This window comes from Neolamprologus brichardi, chromosome 10, assembly GCF_056152115.1.
Source record: "Neolamprologus brichardi isolate AB-2024 chromosome 10, ASM5615211v1, whole genome shotgun sequence".
NCBI classification, from domain to species: Eukaryota; Metazoa; Chordata; class Actinopteri; order Cichliformes; family Cichlidae; genus Neolamprologus; species Neolamprologus brichardi.
In genome coordinates, this window is record NC_142113.1 from 14046691 (window position 1) to 14063698 (window position 17008).

General features: G+C 41.1%; 1 protein-coding gene across 3 annotated transcripts in view; it reads left to right on the plus strand.

Annotated features, from left to right (window-relative positions):
• The first annotated feature begins 1010 nt into the window (after positions 1-1010).
• lrch2 (leucine-rich repeats and calponin homology (CH) domain containing 2) overlaps positions 1011-17008 on the plus strand; it is a 35492-nt gene continuing 19494 nt past the window's right edge. For all 3 annotated transcript variants that reach the window (XM_087847239.1, XM_087847240.1, XM_087847241.1), the window contains exons 1-11: positions 1011-1350; positions 10845-10989; positions 11246-11372; positions 11948-12053; positions 13150-13286; positions 13491-13621; positions 13785-13872; positions 14966-15062; positions 15188-15285; positions 15419-15486; positions 16495-16599. In XM_087847239.1, the coding sequence (XP_087703365.1) occupies positions 1116-1350; positions 10845-10989; positions 11246-11372; positions 11948-12053; positions 13150-13286; positions 13491-13621; positions 13785-13872; positions 14966-15062; positions 15188-15285; positions 15419-15486; positions 16495-16599 (1337 nt within the window). In that variant the 5' untranslated portion in view covers positions 1011-1115. The remainder of the gene's footprint in view (positions 1351-10844; positions 10990-11245; positions 11373-11947; positions 12054-13149; positions 13287-13490; positions 13622-13784; positions 13873-14965; positions 15063-15187; positions 15286-15418; positions 15487-16494; positions 16600-17008) is intronic.

The following is a 17008-nucleotide window of genomic DNA, read 5'->3' on the forward strand; positions in this document are numbered from 1 at the left end:
TCTCTACCTTAGATAAAAAAAAAAGTTTCAGGTCATAATCCGCTGCCATCATGAGCTGCATGTCAACATACAAAAAGTGGAAACTTTTATTAAAATTGCACATCTTTCTATTTTCCTGTTGTCATTAGCTAACACCACTTCTGCTTGTTTTGGTCATTTTAAAAGTATTATGTCTGCAATAGCTAATTAGGTTTTAGAGAGACTACTAGCCTCATTAGAACAGGGCAGATTAAAAGAACTACATTCAACCTATGATATCTTGTTGCTATGATAAATACATATATAAATATATCGATAATATATGGTTTCAAGATCCAAAGTTTAAGAGAACAAACTTATGGTAAAATTTGCCATGCTCAAACTGCAAAGAGTGCATAACAACGTAGGGTAAGAGACATTTTGCTATAAATAAATAGATAGATAGATAGATAGATAGATAGATAGATAGATAGATAGATGTAATTAGCAGAGCTCAGAGAGGGCACATGAGGGTTGTTTTGGATAACCTTCAGTTTACTTTAGCACCATTCTATGACATTACTGGGATAGTGGACTGCCCCATTAGGACCCTGGTATGATGGTGGAGAAGTTTTCACAATGACTGAAGAGGATAATTATTTGACTCAATGTTCAGACAACCAGGAGCAGTAAAGCAGTAGATGATTAGTGATATCCAGTGAATGTGATGAGAGCTGTACTATAGAAACATGTTAGATTATATATAAGTTTTATTTCAATGTTATAATAAACCTTTATACGCTAAACATTTTTTAAATAACTATCAACAGTGCACCAATTAATGTGCTATGCTTGTGCCCCCTGTGTCATTCTGGGTCTCCTGTTAAAAGGTGTTTATTACCAGATGGAGAGAAAAAAGGGTTAAAAGCCCAAAATGGCCACCATACCCCCCTCATCATCATCATCATCACCAGCAGCAGCAGTAGTAGCAGCAGCAGCAGCACCAATACCTCAGAAGCCCATCCCCTAGCGTCCGTGCTGGGAATGTACCGTGTATGCGCATGGGCGGAGAAACTGCCGCTGTGCGCTGTTATTATTGTAAGAGTAATTTCTTTTTTTCTTTTTCTTTTTCTTTTCTTTTTTTTTTATTTTAAAAAATGGCGTCCAGTCAGGGAGGCGTGGGAGCTGTCACCGCTCTACAAAGCCATCACTATCCCACCGGACCTCACTGGAGCCCGGGCATCACACCGTTCCAGCAGCAGCACCACACGGCCCGAAGCCTGGACCGGGCTCTGGAGGATGCCGTGTGCTCGGGGATACTGAACCTGAGCGGCAGGAAGCTGAGGGAGTACCCGGGGATGAGCTACGATCTCACCGATACAACACAAGCAGGTGGGTTGGTGTGCACGCGTGAGGACTACAGGAAACAAAACGTAAACCAACAACAACAAAAAAAAAACAGAAAACACGTACTCGTGGATGAATGCAGCATGCCCGCATTGTGCATGGATTTTATCTCGATTTTGTGGATAAAGGCGCAATAACGTGTAGGTGACATTATTTATAGGAGTATACCGTGTACTCCGCGGACTTCTGTAAATGCACATTTGCTACATCCTGCTTGTAATTACTGTCCACCGGGGCTCGTATATCTGTAGTTTAGTGCGCTGTTGTGTTGGTCGACGCCACTAGCTTTCAGCCCCCCCGCCCCCCGAGACACATGAATGAGACGGCAGGCGCACCCAAGTAGGCGCTGTGCAGTGGTTTGCACACCAAGCTGCAGCTGATTCGGCACGGGGCAGCTGGAGCACTACACGAATGAAGCCTGCGGCAACGAAGAGTGTGATTCTTGCTCAATGAATATCATCTGTGATGAGCATGTGCCACACACACACACGCGCGCGGCTTTTTTCATATTCGGCACAATCAGACAAAAGATGCAGGGTACTTGCTGGCAGCCTCACGCCCCTTTGGTTGCTTGGCTGTTTATGCCCATATAGTGTAGCTCGTAATGTACCAGACAGGAGGAAGACACGGGTTTACTTTTGGTTTCACATGTAGGCTGATTCCTGTTTTAACCCATGTCTTTATTGGGCGATCTTTTTCTGGGTCACCCTTAACCGTAGTTAGTGGGTCAGTATTAGTGTCACGTTTTTCAGCAGTCTGTGTTATCAGTGTGAGGTCATACATACATAAGTTTTATTGGGAATGGCCTGACTTCAGTGGGTGTGCGTTTAATTAGGGTAGACATACATATATTCATCTTTTTGCACACATTTGGTAATTTTGGTAAGACTGGCTTGCTATTTATCATTCCCAAGCATTAACATGGGCATCTGGAAGATGCCAAATCTTAGAAATGATAGTCTCCTCCTCTGATGTGTCCATAGACCATCTGGTGTTAATCTGTCATCATGTGCAGCTCCTACCCTTACCCGTACCCCCAGGGTGTTAAAATCTTCTACTCCAAGATTTCAGAACCTCTTCACATCTAGACAGTCGTCTTTGAACACACCTGAAAGTGACTTGTTTAATTACTGAATCAAAAATAAAGCAAAAAGCACGATATGCACAGGGCTCCAGCCACTGAAAATCATTTGTGGGCTTGGTAGGAGGCGAAAGGTTTGCTGAACAAGCAGACATGTCTTCCAGTACTAAGCTATAATCCAACTATTTTCTTACATGGTGCTCTGCTGTTCTTAGTCATTAGTAATAGATTTGTGAGTGGGTTTGTCCACCCAGATCTATGGAAATTTGCTCATTTGATAGTCATATGTGCTAATTCTCCAGAATAAGCAGGACTTATAACAATACACACCATTAATAACCCAGAGGAGCTCAGGGCCTTTTTGTTTTACACAGATTGCCAGTCATGTTTCGTGACAAACCACAAAACAGGAAGTTTGGGGTGAACTATTTACAGACTGTTAGGCCGTCTTTGTAATGATCTGCTCTTCTAGCAGTCAGCTTTGCTCCATTGAACTTCAGTCAAAACATCTGTCGAGAGTTTTATTTATTTATTTATTTGCGTTTTAAATTTAGAAACAGCTTCTATTATCTGGAGTGCTCATTATAACAGCGATGAGAACTCGAAGAGGTGGGAAGGTTTATATTTCTGTGCCAGTGCAATTCAGGTGCTGTAAATGCTGCACGCCTTGCGCTTGTATCTCACGCCTTCATTTCACTCTGACAAATTAAAGGTGTGCCTGAAGGGAAGTGTCACTTTCAGATGTGCGAAGAGAGATCAACACCTCACGGCGCTACCCTTTACATCAATTGCAATCTCTGCTGCAAATAGAAACGGTGTCATTTTTGCTGGCTCAGTCAAAATCAGATGCAATTTAAAGTGAACTTTAATGCATCTTTTCTTATAAGTCTTTGCTGCAGCTTTCAGTCCTCACTGAACAGTACCAGCTCTGTAAACTAAGACCCAGCTTGTTAAGCTACATTATTTGTTACACCTGAAAACTGAAAGGCGTTTAAAAAAAGAAGAAGTGGCTCTTGATATGTCTCGTGATAAGTATAAAGAAGTGCTATTTCGATAACATCGCATTGCTGCTCTTAGAAAGCGAACGGATTCATCTGACGGCTAAGCAGCAACCAAAAAGGGAGCGGACATCACACGAGGGTGTCCGTTTGCAGTGTGCTGCTGCTAGTTTGTCTCCAGTCGGGTTGTTTTCCCACAGGGAAAGCGCTAAGAATGCTGCCCCGAACTTGTGTAGAAGTGCATGCGGGTTAGTGCATCTATCTGGGCAGATGTTCAGGTTCATAACCCCAGCATGCCTCTACCTGCCGTTACCCCACCGCCGCGAGGTGCCTTCACCGTACCTTCAAAGGTGTGAGTTATTGTCAGATATTCAGCCAAGTTTACATCAGCTGTTTCTGTGACTTCTCAGGAAAGGGATTTCTTGGAGACCGTGATGACTCATTTATGGTATAATCCACAATACATGCATTAGATTTAGTGTGTGGTTTTATCTTCCATTTTTAATGGCTGTGCCACAATTGAAGATCGCACCTAATCTGTCATCACACTATAAACACTTCACTGTCTGGCTAATTACTCCGTCATCCACAAATAGTTTGATCTAATATTTCATGGCCAAAATGAAGAGGTAAGTGGGAAAAAAAGCGTGTAATGCAGTTTTTGTCACAAAAAGAGAGTCCGCATAATTTGGCAGCAAAGAACAAACCAAAAAGCCCACTAAGATACCAGAAGTCCTTGAAACAGGGGGCCAAAATGCAACTTGGTCATTCTTTATTCGATTTTGTGGGACTTTGTGTGCACAGTAAATCTCACAAGGTGCTGCTGCATTCCTTATAAGTTAAACTCTTCAAGGACGGCCTCCACAAGGACACAAGTATCAAGCAAACATTCTCTGCCTTAATAATCAACCAGTGTAAATACTGAAAGCGCCACAGCTCATTAAAGTTCAAGCAGGCTGACTCCCCCCAAAGGCTTTAAAAGTGCTACTCATTCTCTGTGCTCTGTTAAATCAAACATCCTCTGTCTCTCCTGAAAGCCTGTGCAGAACAGCAAGCGCTTCGGGCAACAGAGTCGTGCCATAATTGTCTCTTATATATGAGACACAACATGAAATTTTCTTTTAAATCCCTTTTTGAGAAAATTGTTAGTGTCCTTTAGTTGAAGGTAGTCTTTGAAAAAATATCACAGATAAAGGCCTTTACTCACCCACGCCTAGACTGGGTTATAGACGCAGGCCTGTATATTAATGATGCCACTGTTAAACATTTAGACTTGAATGTAAAATGATCAGACAATGAAACGGTGGTCTCTTTTCTGTGAAGCAACAGCTTAAAAAGCACTGGAGTTACAAACACGTTCAACAGAAGTAACATTCACATTTTAAAAAGGCACCAAGGACATGTTCAAAGAATTTTTCTTTTAGTTCGCGGCTAGGCTTTATCTACGCCTGGGGAATCTGCGTGGCGTATGTGCGTGACAAAAAGCTCAACAAACGAAGGTATAACCACAGCAAATTAGAAATGTGTGTGTGTCATATAACAAAGTGTGACTATTTTAGTGTCGTCTCAAAGTAGGATGTGTTAGAATTTAACAGGAACAATGTGGCATGTCTGAATTTTCCAATCAGACATTTGTAGTGTCCAAATTTGTGTAGTGTGACACAACCAGAGTGTCTGCTTCTTCATTTAAAAATAGGAACATGAATCAAATGCTTGACATGTGATTTAATTTCATTCAATTAATTTCTGGTGTAATAGACTCAGTGAAAAATTAATGTTGGGGTTAATATCTTAGGCGCTAAATGTATAATAAATAGTTTGAACAAAAATCAAATACTATTATATGTCTGAAAAGCCTATGATCATAGAATAGAATAGAATAGCCCTTTACTGTAAATAAAAATAGTAAGACAGCGGGAATAATTAACAAACAGGAGATATATATACAAAACAAGGGAAAGGCACACATTACAGATCAGGTTGCAAAGGACCTGGTCTGAGTAGAGTCCTTGTGAGTGGCCTGAGTGATCAGGGTTACTAAGACCATGGCTCAGATTGGTGGGTGGGTGGTCAGGGATGCGGTGTAGGGGGATAGTGTTTGTTTACAGATCAAATGGTCCAGGGAAAGAAGCCGTTTCTGCACATCTATAGTATCTATATCTATATTAATGTTGGAACACCGGGTGCTGCTGAAGCATGTCTATGCCCAATCCTGAAGCATCTGGATTGGGCAGAGATCAAAGGATGCGGTTCATGGATCAATTGGACCACGTTAGTGCCTGACAGTGATTACAAGCTCTCACAGACAACCCCTGCACAGTAGCTGAACAAACGCAGCTGATCAAGAGACTACCCGATCTCTAAGGCCAAATCTCACAAAGAACAATCTGCACGGTCCAACCCGCAGCACCGGACCACACCCAAATCCTGACAGCCACAGTGGCTGTGGCACATCTGCTGCAGGGTGAAAATTAATTAACCCCAATTAATCATCTCCTTGACTTGCACCTTCCATGTTTTCATTAAACTGAATCCTGCGGCATTATTGACAGAATACAGTAAATAGAGTATGATGGACTCATTTTCCTGCAGCTCAGAGACAAATAACTTAGTGATAACAAGCTGAATTTTTAAATAGCAACTTAAAGCTATTTTTATCCTCTCTTCAAAATCAGTCTCTTGCTGATCAGAGACTCACTGTTTGCTCCAGAAGAAAGCAAGACATCTATTAGTATTCATTTTGCTGCGTCATGGAAGGACATATCCAAGCAGCATCTGCACTACGAACACAAATGAATAGATTGATGATATGGCCTGATGGTGCCGTGGAGCCTTGGTGGAGTGCTTCTCTGCCTGGCGGGCCTTGTTCTGTGGGAGCTTGAGGCAGCAAGCTGGTGGATTAAAGACCCACTGTGCGCTGCAGATGGTGCGTGGCCTAGGTTGGAGGAGGGAAAAGTGGGAAAAGATAGACAGGCATATAAAGCCTGTCTCCACCTACCCCCCAGCTCCCCCATCACCCAGATGATTCAACTACTAACACAAAATACCCAGTTGTGGGACCAGATTAGGGTGTGGAGGGAGATGGGGGAATTGACTATATGCAGCTGAGTTACAGCATCAAGGTCCAAGCCTGAGGGAGAGGCAGAGTTTAGTCTTAATGGAAAGCGTGTATACCTTGTGACCTCAGCTTTAGTCTTTCCCCATGTGGCAATTTCTGCTTCCCTTAACCCTTTGGCTTCTTTTCCCTTTGTGCTGCTGACTGTGTCATAGTCTGCTTCTCACTTCTGCTTACTGACTGCTGTCAGAGCCCATAGACAACTACACAGTCAGAGCCTATCTGTGGAAACCTGCTTGAGCTTTAAATCCATATTATCTGACCTTAGTTTCCTATAAACACTGTCTGGACGTTTGGTCATTTTAATTGACTAGTTTTAGTTTGACTAGTCACTAGTTTTGCTGCAATTAGTGGCACTTTTGTTTAAATGCTATTGTGAGAAGCCATATTAGGAATCACACTAGTAGCACCAGAAAGCTAATCTGCTTTCATGTTAGTAAATGCATAAATACATAAATGCAACTTTCTCTTTACCCTGGTATTAATTAACCAACAACAAAAACAAGAATTATACCTCCAGACAATAACCGCTGCAATCAAATGTCCGACAAGTAGTGATAATGACTAAGATCACGGAGGACACTGACATCTGATATAAAGCACATGGAACAAATATCTAGTTTATTATTGATTCTTCAGTTTGTTTGACGACAGGCGGTTTTGTTCTCCTCAAACTGTCTTGTAATCTGACCGAATGGGGCGAAAGGTTCAACATATAGTATGTAATGTTAAAATGCAGGTAAATCAGGCCATTTCAATACAATTCGGGTCAGTTTCTTTTCATAGCTGATAACAACCTTCAGTAAAAGTAGAGAAGGTGTTTCATTGCACTGGGGATGAATGAATAAAGGCCTTACTTCCCATATTTAAATACTAGATACGATATCCTTCATACTAAACAGTAACCTTTTAATAGCAGGTAAGTGAATTTAGTTTCATTAAAACCTTTATACTGTAGCTCAGTTGTTTAATAAATAGTGGTGCCTATATGTAATTTGACATAATGAGGGGATGGAGGCGCAGCAGTGTTTGGTTTTCCCAAGCAAAGGATAGCGCACTTTGGTTATGTGGGACAGAATAATTGAAAGCCTTCTGTTTATCTGGAGCTCTGCAGCAGCAGCTCCTCACTCTAATTATCTTGTCACCCAGAGATAATTCACAAGACAAGATTGTTCACGCGTGCACGCATACACACACACACACACACACACACGGACACAGACACGCACGGCTCAGGAGGGAGAGCGGGTTGTCCACTAACCCCCTGCTACTCTCCTCATGTTGAAATGTCCTTGCCACAACACTGAACCCTTACACCGAACCCTGATGTATTATCCGTGTGTGAGCATGTGTACAGTAGAAAAACAGAGTTGTAAGACTCAGGTTGCGGTGTAAGGTGCTTTTAGAAAAGTGATGTGCCAATGTGTCCACATTCTCAAAGAATTAACTTGACTTACTGTGAATTTCCTCTGATCTAAACTACTATTTGCCCAACCTTTAAAAAGGCATTCATCTTAGTAGGTAGTGATTTATGTTACTTTGTAGCAGACATCCTCATAATGTAACTGTGTTAACAGATTTAGGTCAGTGAAACACGAGTAGAATACCAACAGCACACACGCAGACACGTACACACATAATTTATAGGCACTGAATCAATAAGTGTTTGACGGGGAATTCAGTGCAGTGCAAGGTAACCTTACAAGTAACCTTGTGTTTCTAGTTAAAGTGCACGGGGTTAGTGTCAGTGATTATTTAAGTGGAAATGTGGGCACGATCTAAAGACCTTTAAAAGAAAATAAAGAGTTAAGCTATCACAGGGCATATTTACATTTTGTTGGCAGGTAGCAGTGAAATTTAATCGTCATGTGTCAGTGGATGAACCTTCCTGTTTTTCCTCTTGCAACATAGGTTGAAGACTGAGCCTCAAAGAACACCAGCAGTATATAGGATAAACATTATTTAATATAACTTTCCAAAGTAAGTATTTGGAATACATGTGGAAATTCTGAATGCTGGCTGAGGACAGATATCTGCATAATGAGCTTAAGCATCTGTATCTGTATGCTTCCTTTATTTGACGTTGTTGGGATGAATTCAAAATATTTTATTACAGCAGGCAGATAAAAATGGGGGGTGGAAGCAGAGATTACATTCATGTTCCTGTTGCAGAACAAAAGCACATGCATGTAGCTCATTAATGCATGACTATGATTTTTTTTTAGCAAACTGCCTTCAGTGGTTAAACACGCTCTGTTTAACTGCTACTTCTGCTGTCGCTTTGTCGTTTAGCTCTCTCTTTGCGTTTACACAAAATATCTCGAACGAAAGGCCTCGCCTGATTCGGTCGACATAAAAATGGTAAAATTGATCTCATTTGTTTGCACAGATATGTTTGGCAAACATGAAAGTGTCCTACTTATCAAATCTGTGTGCTAAACATTCATCTTCTGCCAATTCAGAAGCTAACTTCAGTGTTATCAGGCGACACAACAGACAGCTCGACAAGTTTAGGAGAACTTGTCACATTAGCTGTACTGTCAACAGTTGTTATTGCCATTTGTGGTTACCAGAAGGTGACTCATACTCATTTTCCTTTCTAGCCACACCTTGAATTTGGCACTTACTGCTGTAGTTACTGTAGGTGACATGTCGTGACAGGATTGAGATGGGTTGGCACTGAATTTGGCAAGGGACAATAGTGACTCCTAAGAAGAATTCCTTGTAACTTTGTTGATATCTTAACTAAGAAATGCATGAAAAACTCCTTACATTCAACTGTTGGCGTGGGTTTTAATATGAGTGAAGGTGAACTATGCTCTTAAACATGAAAAACAATTTAGCCATTGTGATATGCTACCATGCTATTATAGCCTTAACAGTTGATAGTATGGTTGTTTACTCTAGTATTGTTCTATTATATATCATAACATGAGTGCTGTTATGTAGGAAGGGAAGGCTCAGGGTTGAGTAATCGGCGTCATGGGCTCATCCGATAAGAATAAGAATAAGCAGTCATCTAATCATTCACGGGGTTCTCATTTTATTCTCAAATCAATAATTCTCGAATCAATAAACCAAAAAAAGGAAGGAAGGAAAGACACACATGGACTGCCAATGCTGAAAGAAAACAGAGATTTAAGTTACTAATTACCTTAAACAATACATAAAATACAAAACCTAAACAGAACCTCACCTCTGCTGCCGCCCCATGTGGGAGTGAAGAAAGAGTGAGCCAAAAGTAAATGCAGTCCTTATATAATGTGTGACAGGTGAGTGCAATTAAGGACCAGCACCACACCCAATCAAAGGTGAGAGAACTAAACAAGGTGCATCTGGTGAAGTGAGTGGGTGTGCTGGGATGTGCTAAAAGGAGGGTCTTTACAACAAGTGCAAATATGTTGAATTTGTATAAAAAGACTTATTTCAGTTAAATGCAATCATAGAACTCATTCACTTTTGACCGTTCTTTTAATAAAAAGAGATAAATCCTATAAAGCAGCGATCCCCAACCTTTTTTGCGCCACGGACCGGTTTATGCCCGACAATATTTTCATGGACCGGCCTTTAAGGTGTCGCGGATAAATACAACAAAATAAAACTAGTACCGGTACCGAAAAAAAGAAAATTTATTCATAACACACGTGAAAAGACCAAGGAAAACAGAGTAAACGATAAAAACGATAACAAAATAACGCTGAAAACCGATAAAAACCCTGAAAACTATACATTTCACACCTGAGCCTCAACTCTCGCGGCCCGGTACCAAACGACTCACGGACCGGTACCGGTCCGAGGCCCGGGGGTTGGGGACCGCTGCTATAAAGGATCCTACATAAATTATTCTGTGCCTCAGCAAACCTGATTCTTCTCTTCAAAATGCAACCCAGAAAAAAATTATGGTTATTTTATTTTATTGTTAACTTGTCTTTCAAAAAAAAAACGACAGATGTAGGATGAGTTCCAACACTCTCCACTCATTCATATAAATCTAAAGCCATTAACGTGCCACTCCCAGCAAGATCGATGCTGGAAATACTGACGTATGACCCCGCCGGCAGCACTCAAACCTATAAAGCCCAAGACTCTGGTGTAATATTAGACCAACGTTCGATGAAGAGCTGCGTTTCCTACTGCTCTGTCACAGATATGTATTGATCAGTGTTTTGAGGCTTTGGGAATGGCTTCTTGTGCAAAAAGCACACATAACTGATGTTAAAGGGTTATAATGAGTTTGTCACCAGTGTGCTTATGCACACAAGTATTCTGTTTCTTCTCCTTGCAGATCTGTCTAAGAATCGTCTCACAGAAATCCCCCCAGAAGTGTGTCTGTTTGCCCCCCTGGAGTCACTCAACCTCTACCACAACTGCATTAAGTGCATCCCAGAAGCTATTATCAATCTGCAGATGCTGACTTATCTGGACATCAGGTGAGCCATTGCTAACGCTATACTTTTATTATTGTTTCAGACTCTAATTGAATACAAAAGGAGTGAATGTTGGTATTCAGTTATATGCCAAAAAAGTGCCTGTTCCCCTTTCACCTTACTTACAGGGTGAAAATGCTCACGCGAAAGAGATGTTTCCTCTTTTGCTACAACTCAATTCCCAGTCACTGTCGTCTCAGTGTTACACGCTTCTGTATGCTATTTTAAATGCAGGTCATTGTTTTGTCTTTCTCTGCAGCCGAAATCTTCTGACAGTGTTGCCGAAATACCTTTTCAACCTTCCCCTGAAGGTTTTGCTTGTGAGCAACAACAAGCTTGTGTCCATCCCTGAAGAGATTGGCAAGGCCAAAGACTTAATGGAACTGGTGAGCAGCTTGTATACATCAGCCTTTATATACAGTACAGAGCTTGAGGCACATACACAAGGGATGGACCAGTGTTCTGTCTACACATAACAGAAAACTTAGCAAAGAATCCATTTTAAATTGTGTCTTTAGGCACTTTTTAACTAGCAGCCTGTCACAAAAACACAATAATTTGTTCCAATTCATTTAGTTGAATCTATAAGAAAATGCCAGATAACACAGTTCGATAGACATAAAATTGTATTTTTACACCAACAAGGTGATTCCCAATAAGCTATTCGCCAAAAACTTGACATATCTCAGCATGGTGTGCAGTATGTTCTTAAAAACTGGACAAAGTGATGATAAAAGAAAATGTGACAGGCCTGAAAGACTACCTACTACCAAGCTCAATAGATTTGTACAAACTCTGCCTTTGCCTTTTATGCTATATTTCTATGTTCTTTGCATGTCTCAGTAAGTTGCTGCACCCATTTCCCATTTTTCTATATGTATGTGTGTGTGAGAGGTGAGAGAGTGAACGCTAATAATTCCGTTTCTCACTCTTTGCCTCCCCCTGCTGGGTTGGATTTCAGGACGTGAGCTCAAACGAGATCCAGGCGCTGCCTGCTCAAGTGGGAAAGCTTCAAGCCTTGAGAGAACTCAACATCAGGAAGAATAGTCTTCACATGCTGCCTGATGGTAAATCCATCACTCATGAAGCTCTCTGTGTGTTTTTTTCACTTTAGACGCATTGATTGCGCATCACTGAGACATTTTGGCATCTATGCCAGACTTTCACAGCCAAGAGATACAACTGTGCTTTTTATGTTTTGTGTTGCCTGTCTTGTTACTGTTGGCACAGATAAACATAACAGAAGACGACTTAATAAATTATAGTAATATATATCTGAATAACTAAGCAATTCCTACGTGTGGCACATGAATCCATGCAGTCTGTGCTGTTGTCTAACACAGCGGTCCCCAACCCCTGGGCCGTGGACCGGTACCAGTCCGTGGGTCTTTTGGTACCAGGCTGGGAGAGTTAAAGATCGGGTGTGAAATTTATGGTTTTCAGGGTTTTTATCATTTTTTTATCGTTATTTTTTAAGTTTTTATTGTTGACTTGGTTTCCGTGGGTCTTCTCCCGTGTGTTATGAATAAATCTGTACCGGTACTGGTTTTATTTTGTTGTATATATCCACGACATCTTAAAGGCTGGTCCGTCAAAATATTGTCGGACATAAACCGGTCTAACAGATTAATAATATTTATAAAATTCTGTTTAAAAAAATTACATGTGTTCAACACAATGAACTAAAAAAATCCCCTTAAAAGCAGTTAGAGATACTTTTACCCATATTTCTACATGCCCTTAAAATAAAAACCATAGCAAAATATTGCCATTAATTTGAAGGATGAAATGCATTTTAATCACAAGTCAAGTTAACCCCTTTTTACATTAAAGTACCTTTGAAAAGCTTAACATTAGAACATCTGCCATAGATGGATGGAAAGAGTACATTATGACAAACAGAGCAATTGAAAAAATTGCTGTTTATTATAAATAATAACATATTTATAGATACAGATATGATCAGATATGATCTTTTTTTATTTGCTGAATTATTGTGGTTGCTTCAGGGTTAAGATAAGAGCCCAAAAACAAGAACTTGACTCTGTTGTAATGATGTTGTTAAACTATTTTTATAAGACCTACCCTAACAGCACATACAAATTTCTGATGATTGTGCAGTCGAAGCAGTGCACATCAGTTTCCTGTTATTTGTATTTTCAGAGTTGGCTGACCTGCCTCTCATCCGACTTGACTTCTCCTGCAATAAGATCACAGAGATTCCTCCAGCCTACAGGAAGCTGAGGCAACTGCAGCACATCATCCTAGACAACAACCCTATGCAGTCTCCGCCGGCACAGGTATGAGGATTTGCTTCATGGTGGTGCTTTTGCCCATATGTGGGAACAGATGTACAGCACAATTGGAGCTTTATGTATTTTCTTAAAAAAAAATAGTGGTTGTTTTTGTACATCTAACCCATCCACCCATGTGGATTTCCTTGTAGTTCTGTCTGTAGTGGTTGGAGCGACTTCAAGAACACATTTTGTGTTTATCTATTTCAGATTTGTCTTAAAGGCAAAGTGCACATATTTAAGTACCTGAACATGCAGGCTTGTAGGATGGATAAGAAACCAGACACCCTGGACCTCCCCTCTCTTGGCAAGCGTTGCCTACCGCAACCACTAACAGATAGGTACTGACAGATTTACTAAATTACTTGCAACCATCATCAAGTATATCATTATATCATAATGCATCTATTTATCACTTCTATTCTGTTAAAAACACCATGCATTGCATTTCTGCTATCTAATCATTTAATGCTGTCTAATTTACATCATTTTGCACAATTTCAGCATGGAAGATTTTTACCCAAGTAAGAACCACGGTCCTGACTCTGGAATTGGTAGTGACAATGGTGACAAGAGGCTGTCTACAACAGAGGTGAGAGTCCAAACAAGTGTCACACATGTGACATCGCTCACTGACTTGTGCCTTCCTGTTTTGGAGCCTCGAGCTGAGCTATATTTTTCTGAAACCAGATCTCATCAGTGATGGGTGGATTTGAAAGCTTAAACAGACTTATATTAGGGAGTTGTCACTCATAGGTGAGCCACGCCCCAGAAAGTAGAATACAATTTTATTTTCTCTTGTGTGAGAAAATAAATACATTTTACTACTTAAGAAAGAGCACATATTGAGATATATAACTATGAAAGTGTAACCCATATTTCATTTTCTTGATATAATATGAGCTGTTTATATAGGTGGTCGACTTGTTAATCACACTAAATCTAAGGAGTGGAAAGAGCGTTAGGCTTTGGTAGTAGCACTCATGCAGGTGCACAGAAAAGAAGCAGCTTGGCCAGAGCACATTTGCCACGATAAAGGGGCTGTTGTTTAAAAAAAATACAGACAGAAGTAAATGTTAGCACACTAGGTAAAACAACATAAATATCTGACTAGACAAACTGGCAAGATGTGACCTGCAGGGCACTGTTGGATAATGGGAAGCAAGCGTGCAGGGAGGTTGGTTGTCAGCAGCAACACGTGAAGCTTTGTGAAGGCGGCAGAAATCCAAATGGAAAAATACTGATGTGACAGTAGAAGGTGGAAATGTGCAGCTCTGAATAACATATTTAAAGGACTTCCCTCTTGAGTAGCCTCCCTTATGCATGTAAGCTATAGCATTGCAAAACACTGTGTGAGCTTACTGTTGTGACAGGAGAATAGCCGGCGAGACCCAAACCAGTATAAGAGACAAGGATACTTTCAGAAGGATGTCTGGGTACATGCCAAGAACTACAAATACAACTCAAAAGATCATTAATGGAGGAAGTGAATATATACATAATATATCTGCTCATTAAAGTTGCTTAGTAAGGCTGTAAACGTGACTTGGCAAATGCTACAGTCACGTGTTGCAGGTGTGTTTTTTTTCCTTTTAATCCTGTTCCATTGAAATACCCAAAATAGCAACAGTAATAATTCAGGTGAATTGATTGGATTCCCATTCCTCTGTTTTCCTCTCCTTCAGCCTTCAGACGATGACACAGTCAGCCTGCACTCTCAAGTTTCAGAGACAGCCCGTGCCGACGCCCTGTCACTCCTCTCCAAAATGGACTCTTGCAAAGGTTACCGAAAATAAGTATCACATATTCCCTTTGAAAGCAATAACAGAGACACGGGGTTGTTGAATAAAGTGCCTAAAAATGTGACAGTTCATGTGATGAACGCGGATGCTTCCTCCCTCTATCAGATCAGGATCTCTATGACTTTATAGAGCCCAACCCGGACGAGGATCCTGCTCTGTCAGAGTGCAATGGGCAGCAAAGCAGTCATGTGTCTTGTATAAAGGTATGAATTCATCAATCAGTCTAGAAAACCGAGAAGAATGTGGGAAATCTTTTGAAGACACGTTGGGAGAGAATATCTATCTCTGTGTGCTTGGTTGCTGTGACGTGACGTGATGTCCCTGTGTGCGTTCCAGGAACTGGAGAAAGTTCTTAACATGTCTCACCAAAGCAAAGATAAAGACAGCTGGAAAGAGGAGTCAGGGTGAGTTTTTTTTTGTGTGTGCAATACTGTTACTTTCCATCATTCCCTGGACTTTTTAGGGTAACGTAACCGCTCGCTGGAGGGTGAGCTGGCACAGGTTGTGCTAATTGGTACCCAAATCAGATCCAAAGAAGACCATATGCCTAACCCGGTGATGAGGTTAGGCATATGGAGAGTGGACAGGGAAGATGTTGGGCTCAGTGTGCCGCAAGGCTAGCGGGTTGAAAGAAAAAGCGGAATCAGAAATATCCAATAAAAGATATGAAAACACCAGGAGTGGTTAGCCTTAGCGTGACTGCCACACTGCTCACCCGCTCTAATGAGAAGTGAGTGGGAAGACCTAGGTATTTATACTGGAGCCAAGGAGTGGTTAATACAGACCAGATGGGCCACTCCAGCAATTTACAGGAACCAGAGGAAACCATGCGCAGAAAGAGAGAGGGAGGCGTGAGAGAACAGAAAAAAAACTTTCACTTTGTTTCTTATCGCAAGTGGCGGCCACACTGGTGTTTGGTTTGGCAGAGTTTTGCCAAGTGCCGGTTTAGCACACACAAAAAGACATTTTGTATTTCTTTTTTTTTTTGTGCATGTACTACCAAGGAGATCTCTTTGGAAATGACGCGTTAGGTGATGACACAGTTTGATGAGTCACTGCAAAATGTAAAAGACTGTCATTACTTGTGAATGATGGCTTTCTACCGAATTGCATTGAAGTTCACATCAATCAGCGACTTCGATGCTGAGTGGTGCCAGCAGGTTAATCATCTGCATGTCTCAGCCTGAAACCAAAGACAAACATAATAGGTTAACTGGGAATTCCACACGTGTCTGTAAATGTGCTGGTCCTGCGACACGCTGATGACCAGTCTTGGGGGGGCAAACTTTGCCCTGTGGCAGCTGGGATAAGCTGAATTGGATAAGAAGAAGCAAATAAATGGATGTGTGCCCACACCTAGATATATCTCTAATTAATCACTTGGTAGTAATTTTGTTCCTCACCTTTCCCAGTTCTGATAAGGAGCAGCTAGCTGAGGAAGAGGACGATGAGCTGAAGGAAGTGCTTGATCTGAGGAAGATTGCTGTCCAGCTTCTGCAGCAGGAGCAGCAGAACAGGTGTGTGGCCCTCATGTCTACTCTCGTAAAATAACAGTAGCTGTGTGGTACATCAGCGTTTACTTAGCTGCTTAAATCCGTGTTGTTCATGTAACATCTTTCTGCAGTTAGCCTAACAGCGATTTCTCCCTGCAAGCCTATAATACCAACAGCATTATTAAATCCGCTTAAAGGCCTCATTAATCTATTCCTTTCTAACAATTTTCTGTATAGGAAAGCGTTACAAAGTAGGCTTACATCATGAGCTTTTAAAAGAAACACAGATGTTTTAAAAACTTTCCAAAGTCGTTGAGCGTGACTTTTAAAACAAAGCAGCATTACTGCCTAAGCTTCATCAGTTTGATGCCAGCGTTTTGCAAAGTAGTCATAAAAAATGTGCCGTGACTAATGCCCTGCTGTAAAGAAATTT